This window comes from Lagenorhynchus albirostris, chromosome 2 (assembly GCF_949774975.1).
Source record: "Lagenorhynchus albirostris chromosome 2, mLagAlb1.1, whole genome shotgun sequence".
NCBI classification, from domain to species: Eukaryota; Metazoa; Chordata; class Mammalia; order Artiodactyla; family Delphinidae; genus Lagenorhynchus; species Lagenorhynchus albirostris.
This window is the reverse complement of record NC_083096.1, coordinates 66,127,428-66,136,009: the sequence shown is the minus strand read 5'-3', so window position 1 is coordinate 66,136,009 and position 8,582 is coordinate 66,127,428. Positions and strand designations below refer to the sequence as shown.

Sequence of the window (8,582 nt, the reverse complement as noted above, 5' to 3'; positions counted from 1 at the left end):
AGCCCTGTGGACAGGGGGCCAATGTGGACGCAGAGATCTCAGTGGAGGCCCACGTGCAAGGATGATGACAACCAAGAAGGAGATGTAGTAAGGTACATCTCTGCACGTGTATGATTACAGATTCCCAGACACCTGCCTCCATCCCAACGTGAATATGCACTCTCAAAATTACAAGCCAACTTGGGAGAAGGAAAGATAAGAGAGAATTTATAATTTACTGACTGTAAACTCAAAATGACTGAATCTACTTTAGGCTGACTAAGTTTGCTTTTCAGGGATCAGGTAAATCGGGGGATAAAAATAGAACTGATAGCTACAAAAGATGAAGTTACATTTCTTAAACCCAAGGAACTGGTTTAATACCTACTATGACTTTTTTGTCTTGTAATACCAGAATATGACAGCCATTGCGCCATATGCCATAATCCATTCTACCGGAACCATATTTCAGAGTCATTTGAATAGGTGTCTTGTGTGCATCAGGGAAGACCAAGGACACAGGCATACACCCAAATGCCCAGAAAACTTTACAAAAGTACTTTTAATCTAGCAGAAGTTTGGTCATGGTAGTGACAATGACATCCGTGATGACTGTAAACACTCCAGATATAAAATCCTCAGGAGTAGAAAATACTTTGAGACCTTAGTATTGATGTAGAACATCTATGGCGTTTTTATCTCAAGGCTTGGAACTGTTTTATCTCCAATCTATACCTCTTTCCCCAACTCCAGATTCATATACTATTGCCTTTGACACCCCTGCTTGGGCGTCTAATAGATATCTCAACTTAGCACATCTAAAACTGAACCTGTGAGCTCCACCCTACTCCCAACACTCTGCCAAACCTACAGAACCTGCAGTCTTCCTCCGCATCTCAGGTTATGACAACCCCATCCTTAGGTTGCTCAACTTAAAAATCTTGAAATCACTCTCGACTCCACTCTTTTCTCTCACACACACCTAATCCATTAGGATTGTTGTCTTTTTTTGCGGTACGTGGGCCTCTCACTGCTGTGGCCTCTACTGCTGTGGAGCACAGGCTCCGGATGCTCAGGCCCAGCAGCCGTGGACCACGGGCCCAGCCGCTCTGCGGCACGTGGGATCCTCCCGGACTGGGACACGAACCCGTGTCCCCTGCATCGGCAGGCGGACTCCCAACCACTGCACCACCAGGGAAGCCCAGGATTGTTGTCTTTACCTTCAAAATATATCCAGAATCCAACCACTTCTTACCATCTTCTGCTACTACTCCTATCTAAACCATCTCTCACTGGGATACTTCAGTTGCCCACTATGGTCTCCCTCCTTCCACCCTTGCCTTTCCCAACAGTCTACACTTCACACAGCAGTCAGAATAATCCTTTTAAAGTGTAAGTCATACCATGTCACCCTCTGTTCAAAACTCTCCAATGGCTCCTATCTCATGCAGATAAAAGCTCAAAATCCCAGACTTCTTTGCTGTACTTTGAACACATCAGGCATGTTCCTGCCTTAGGGCTTTGCATGGGTTGAAACCTCTCCCTGGAATGCTCTTCTCTCAGATATCCATATGGCTGAGCATCCTACTTTTGCAAGTATTTGCTGAAATATCACCTTTTAAAATTGGGCCTCTGAAATTGCATCCTGCCACTCTTCTATAGTCCTCATCTCTTCTCCTGTCTGGATTTTTTCCCCTTTAAGATTTATCACCTTTCCATATATCATAATTTATTGAGTACTATGTTTATTGCTTGTTTGTTCCCTCTTCTCACTAGAATATAAGCTCTACAACGGCAGGGATTCTTGCCCTGTTTTGTTTTTTGATGTACCCCAGGCACCTAGAAAAGGCACATGGTAGGCATTCAATAAACACTGGATGAACAAATGAGTGAAGGTCGCTGGATACAAAATGTTAGCACTAAAAGGGATGCTAGAGTTTTTCTGGCCTAAACCCTCCTTTTTTAGATTAAGAAAATTTAAATTGCTTGCCCGGAAGATGAAGATATTTGTCTAAGAAAATGCCATGAGTGGCTTCCAAATTCTCTTGTTTTGTGTTTCAGTTATTATATCTGGAGGCTTCCATCCTTGATCTTGAAATGATGTTATTATGCATTTTTTTTCCTTCTGGACTTTAGATGAAAATAGAAGATTTAACCATATTCCTTAGTTCATGGGGCAGAGAAAGCAGCAGCACCTGGGAACACTGCGTAGTACCTGACTGGATTTATTCCTGGATTCACGTGAGCTATCTCTAGAGGGCTGCCAGAAATATGTGTATGTGTGTGTGCAAGAGTGTGTGTGTGTGTGTGTGTGTGTGTGCATGGGTGTGTGTGTATACATGTGTGTGCATGGGTGTTTGGGGTGGTAGTACAAGAGAACAAGTCCTGAGTAAACTGCTCAGAAAAGCAAAGTTTCATGTTCTAGGTGTGAACAGTTCTTGAGGAAGCTCCCAGCACTTTCAGTAGAGAATAATTGCAATCTTTAAAGTAAATATATAGTGGAGCTACAGTTTCTCATTTTTGAGAAAAGAAAATGGGGTTAGAGGAAGGATTTACCTGGTGTTTTTCAGTCAGAAAGTTGTAGAACCAAAAACTGAACCTGAGTCACCAGAGTCCTAGACGCTACCTTTTAATATTATGGTGTGTTCTCACATGGGATGATGTGTCCACCCCTAGGAATTTCAGGGTTACCCACCAGAGCCAGGAACTGGGTGATGGGGGGACATTTTCTCCACAAGGCAAAGCTGTGGCTCTTAAGGCACTGTGCAACAGTGGGGAAATGTCAAAGTTATTAATTTTTATAAAATATGTTAATGGGATTCCCATTACTTCCTCTCTCGTTATTCGGTGTTGCCTTTCTGTTTCTCTGACACTTAACTCTGAGGATGTGACACTAAAAATATCAGGGCCTGCAGGCTCCCTGACCCTTAGATCCTTTTCTTCCAACAGCTGGGACATTTGACCCTTGCCAGCAGGCTCTGCTTCAGAGTCAGGGCAAATCATTCCCCCCCAACACACATTTTTTTAATACTTAAAAAAAGATCATATCCATGAAAGTGTGTAGGACACAGTAAGCCTTTTTTTAATACCCTTCTTCTCCTCTTTGGAACTTCTCAAATTCTCTAAATATGGAAGAGTTGTATAAAGTTTATCACTTGGGAATTAGAGAAAAACTTTAAATCTCCAAGGGCACATCTACAAAATAAGTCTCAGAAAATGCCCAGTTAGCTATTCAGAGCTAGTCCAAAGTAAGCAGATATGAGCCTGTAGTAGGCATTTCTAATTGGTTACAGCACTCATTCTTTTTATCTGTACTCTTCCCTTTAAGATAAGGTGTAGCCCAGAAACACTGTCATCTGAACATTCTGGGATCCATTACCAATGATCTGGAGTTAGCATATGAAATGAAAGCTATTTTCCATCCTTGCCCAAGTTCATCAAGATAGATATTCAGGCATTGCGCTCAGCGGTTCCCCGGATCAGTCTCTTGCTTCAACAGTGTTTGGACGGAACAGACCCAGGGTCGCCCTTTCCTCCAGCCTCCGACCACCCTCCAACCTTCGGAGTCAGCCACTCATCTATCCTCGGTCACCGGGACCAGCCAACACCATTTTCTGAGCCGAACTCCTTATTACCGATCAACCATGAGCTCCCAGATTCGTCAGAATTATTCCACCGAGGTGGAGGCTGCCGTCAACCGCCTGGTCAGCATGCATCTGCGGGCCTCCTACACCTACCTCTCTCTGGGCTTCTATTTCGACCGCGACGATGTGGCTCTGGAGGGCGTGGGCCACTTTGTCCGCGAATTGGCCGAAGAGAAGCAGGACAGTGCCCAGCGTCTCTTGAAAATGCAAAACCAAGCGGCGGCCGCGCCCTCTTCCAGGACGTGCAGAAGCCATCTCAAGATGAGTGGGGTAAAACCCAGGACGCTACGGAAGCCGCCATTAACATGGAGAAGAACCTGAATCAGGCCCTTCTGGATCTGCATGCCCTGGGTTGTGCCCGCGCAGACCCCCACCTCTGCGACTTCCTGGAGAGCCACTTCCTAGATGGGGAGGTGAAACTCATCAAGAAGATGGGCGACCACCTGACCAACCTCCGCAGGCTGGCTGGTCCGCAGGCTGGGCTGGGCGAGTATCTCTTTGAAAGGCTCACCCTCGAGCACGAACAGGAGTCTCTGAAGTCCGGCGGCCTCTGAGGAGCCCCTCTGGCGTCAGAGCTTCTGCCTGAAGCCCCGCTCTGCAGCCACTAGGCAGCTTTTTAACCATCCTGGGGCCCTCTCCCAAGACGTGGACCAAATGGAAACAATAAAGCTTTTTGCAGAAAAAAAAAAAAAGATATTCAAATGAACCCTAATGTATAGCAATTCTTCATTGATCCTGTTTGATGATTTTTATCTGGATAGGTTAGTCTTTAACAGGTTTGAGTCAAATGTGCCGAGACTCAAAAAAGGTGAGGTCAGAAAATGTAGGACCTTGGACCTCAGTCCCCATAGAGGCAGTACCTTGGAAAGAATTATTAAACCATGCTAAGGCAGCACCGAGCCAGTCCACACAAACACTTGTTAAAGGGGGGAGATGTTTTGTAAACCAGAATGAGGAACCAGAGAGCTTGGAGTGCAAGCAGGGCATCAGATCAGAATCACCAGGGATGGGCAAAATGTGGGCCAGGACGAGGAGGTCACATGCCCAGAAGTGGCACTCCTGCCAGCATATCTTCTATGCGTGTTCCTACCTGTGGGGCTTAGGCTGCCCCTTCACATCCCAGGTTGCTGCTGCAAAAATATTTTGAATTAATTAACCCTAAATATTTCCTCTGTTAATCTTTTCATGCATCTGATCCCAGAACATTTGTTAAAGAATCTGGAGACTTATTTTTTTTAGAATTTATTTTATTCAAGTATAGGTGATTTACAGTGTTGCGTTTATTTCTGCAGTACTGCAAAGTGATTCAGTTACACATATATATACACTCTTTTTCATATTTTTTTCCATTATGGTTCATCACATGATATTGAATATAGTTCCCTGTGTTATACAGTAAGACCTTGCTGTTTATCCATTCTATATATAATAGTTTGCATCTGCTAATCCCAAACTCCCAATCCATCCCTCCCCCACCCCCTCCCCCTTGGCAACCACAAGTCTGTTCTCTAAGTTTGTGAGTCTTTTTCATAGATAAGTTCATTTGTGTCATATTTTAGATTCCACGTGTAAGAGATATCATATGGTATTTGTCTTTCTCTGTCTGACTTACGTCACTTAGTATGATAATCTCTAGGTCCATCCATGTTGCTGCAAATGGTATTATTTCATTCTTTTTTAAGACTGAGTGGCATTTCCATTGTGTGTGTGTGTGTGTGTGTGTGTGTGTGTGTGTGTGTGTGTGTGTATGTACCACATCTTCTTTATCCATTCATCTGTCAATGGACATTTAGGTTGCTTCCATGTCTTGGCTATTGTGAATGTGGAGACCTATATTTAAACTCTTATTCTTTCACTTATGTATGGACAATGTAACCTTGTGTGAGTTGTCCAAATTTATGAACGCTGATACCATGTTTATACAGAAGTAGTCAAGACAAGTTGGTCTCTAAGATCATTTGTCTTTGAAGTTCTATGATTCTGAGGTAGAAAGAAGGGTCAGGGTGGGAACTTGACTCTGGATGCCAGAAAAAAAAAATAAAGCAATGTTAGAAATTAATTTGCTATTTAGTAGTATTTTGTTTATCACACATGATTTTTATGTTTGCTATTTTGATGCTAAAGATGATATTTTATTCATTATTAACATCTCCTTTTTGATCATTCCATAAAACCACTATAAAGTCAACCTAATTTGATAGTTAATAGAAATCCAGTTCTCTGCATTTACTATTTCATGCCTTACACATTAAATTATGTATAGACATAAAATAGATAAAACTGATGGCTTTTTTCTTTGCCAGGTCCTATGCTAAGTATTTATATTTATTACCTTCTTAAAATCTTCTTAACAAATCTTTTGAGTACTTTAATCCCTTGTGGGTGAGGCAAAAAAAATGTAAGGGAATTAAGTAATTTGCTCAAGGTTACACGGCGAATAAATGTCAGAGCTGGATTTTGAACCTAGGCAGCCTGACACCAGAGTCCTGGTAACGCTGGAGACATGTGAGTAGTAGAATGTGCTTTAAAAGAAAAAAAGCCCATTAAGATATCTTGTAATAAGCAATATATAATTTAAACATACCATATTTATACATAGCACTTTCCACAAAATATCCTGTAACAAAAATAACTGAGCTCAGAGGGTCTCTGGAAAGGAATATCATGATTAGCAGTCTGCTGAGTGGCCCTGTGATGCCTTCAGCAGTGTGGCAAACACAAAAAGGTCATGGCAGCTTGAAGGTCATATACTCTGCCTTTCTAACGCCAAGGTCACTCCAGGATATGGCCCAGGGACTGGTCCACTGGAGCTGTGCAGGGCAGATCTGATATTCCCTCAAGAATCATAGCAATCATCTCATGGGACTATGATTAGGAGGATGAATTTGTGCAGGCACATGTAGAGGCAAGTGCACACTAATGTGGAAAGAAAGAGGGGGAGGGGGAGAGGGAGACAGAAAGGGAAAACGGGGCGGGGGGGAGACAGAGAGAGAAAAGAAAGTGAGACCTTTTGAGTCTTTGAGAATTGTCTACATTTTCAGTCTTTACACCCTAAACTCCCATTCTCTCTCCAACCCCATCCAATATAGCTTTCATTTTCCACCACTCCAGTGGAACTTGACTTCTTGTCAAGGTCAGCAATGACCCAGATCCTTGATACTCAACGTGTGGTAAAGGACCAGTAGCTTCACCTTGGTGAAGCCCTAAAATCTCTCTGAATCTCAGCAGCTTCATCTGTAAAGCGCGGTGCACACCTCATGGTAATATCAGGAGGATTATATTAATGCACATGAGGTACCTGACAGACAAGAGATGCCCAACTTATCCTGGTCCTCCTTCCTTCCAGGTATGCCAGCAAGAATCCAGGCTCACTAAAAGCAGAGAAATTGATATGTGATTACTTATGCTAACAATATACTCACAAAATCTCAGAGACGGAAAAAAGATTACAAGACTTCTGGCCCAACCAGGGCTACATAGAATGCCTGAAAATGGGCTTTCCTTTCCAAAAATCTCTTTTAAATAACCCAATTTTCGTATAAAGTATGGTATATCTGCTCTGTTGTAAGTCATAGAAGAAAGTGCAAAGCCTTGGAAAAACTCTGAGGTTGATGCAAACAGATCCCCATCTGCAGGGATGATGGTGAGCACTTGGGGCTCTGTGCTTCCTCAACACTTAGCTCAGCAGGGCGCCTCAGTGGAGGTGCCAGCATTGTCTCACCAGAGGAGAAATGATTACCTACAAGAAAAGACAGTCAGTTTTCCAATCCTCCCAAGTCATCCAAGGTCTTGTGACTCAATGGTGAGTCAGTGAGCAGACTTCATTAGTCAGCCCTGATGAGTAGTGTTCCTATGACCTTCCAGAAGAAGGCATACAGCTGCGTGGGCAGACAGTGATAGGAGGGGTTAGGAGATTGATATTTCCATCTCTGTTCTGCTAAATGTCACCACTTTGGCCCTGGATAAGTCACTGAAGCTTTTAAGGCTTTAGCTTTCACATTTGTAAAATGAGAGTGTTGCCTTGATAAGATCTACCAAAGTTCTTCCATGTCTAAATTTGCACATTTGTGGATATTCATATATTTTCTTTCTTATCTGGTCTTCATTCTCAGCAGAAGGAAAGCTCTATGAAGGAGGACTGAGAGTTAAGTCTGCTAATGAAAACTATAGTTAGCCCTTTGTATTTGCAGATTAATTAAATTCCATAAATGTTTTTTCGTGAAACAATCAGTGCTTCCTATGCACCTGCTTGGTATCAGGAAATTACATATATGATCACCACCGCACCACAAGAAAAACACAATTCAAGCAATTCCAATGTAATATGATGAGTGCTACCAAGGCTTTTGCAGTAGGTGCTGTGGAAACAGATAGACAAAGTTCCTAACTCAGTTTTGAGTAAACAGGGAAGGATTTCCTAGAGGAACTGACATCTAAGATGAGACACAGGAAGAGAGTAGGCCTTATCTAGGTAAAGAGGAGTCAATTATTTCCTTTTTGTTTGCTTGTTTTGTTTTGTTTTTGCAGTATATGAAAAAGCCTGGTAGCAGGGGAAGGCACAATGCCCTTGGCAAATGCAAATAACTCAGTAGGATGTAGGGGTGATAGATGAGACTGGAGATGAGAATTATCTTTGACACCATATTAAGGAATTTGGATTTTAACTGGAGACCATGGGGATCATTAAAGAGTATCATGCAGTAGGGATCAGGATACAGTTCTCACATCAGATATATAATGCAGGCTGCAGAGTGGAGAGATTGGAGGGGAGATATAACCAGAGACTGGATGTAAAGAAAGTAACCTGGATGAAATGATAGTCTAGAAGAAGGGAGTGGCAGTGGGGATAGCAGTAGGAGGATTGAAGAAAGGTTTATGGTGAAGAATTGAAAAGACTTAGTATTGCCTAGACAGAGTGATAGGAGAGGTACCTAGACAGAGGTAGCAGAGAGACTAGTG

The 8,582-nt window shown here is 42.7% G+C and overlaps 1 protein-coding gene across 1 annotated transcript; it reads left to right on the top strand.

Annotated features, from left to right (window-relative positions):
- The first annotated feature begins 3,459 nt into the window (after nt 1-3,459).
- On the top strand, nt 3,460-4,239 carry LOC132515871 (ferritin light chain-like). The gene is given in 2 exon segments (XM_060142225.1): nt 3,460-3,837; nt 3,840-4,239. Coding segments are annotated over 2 exon segments (552 nt in total). The 5' UTR covers nt 3,460-3,623; the 3' UTR covers nt 4,178-4,239.
- The last annotated feature ends 4,343 nt before the right edge of the window (nt 4,240-8,582 follow it).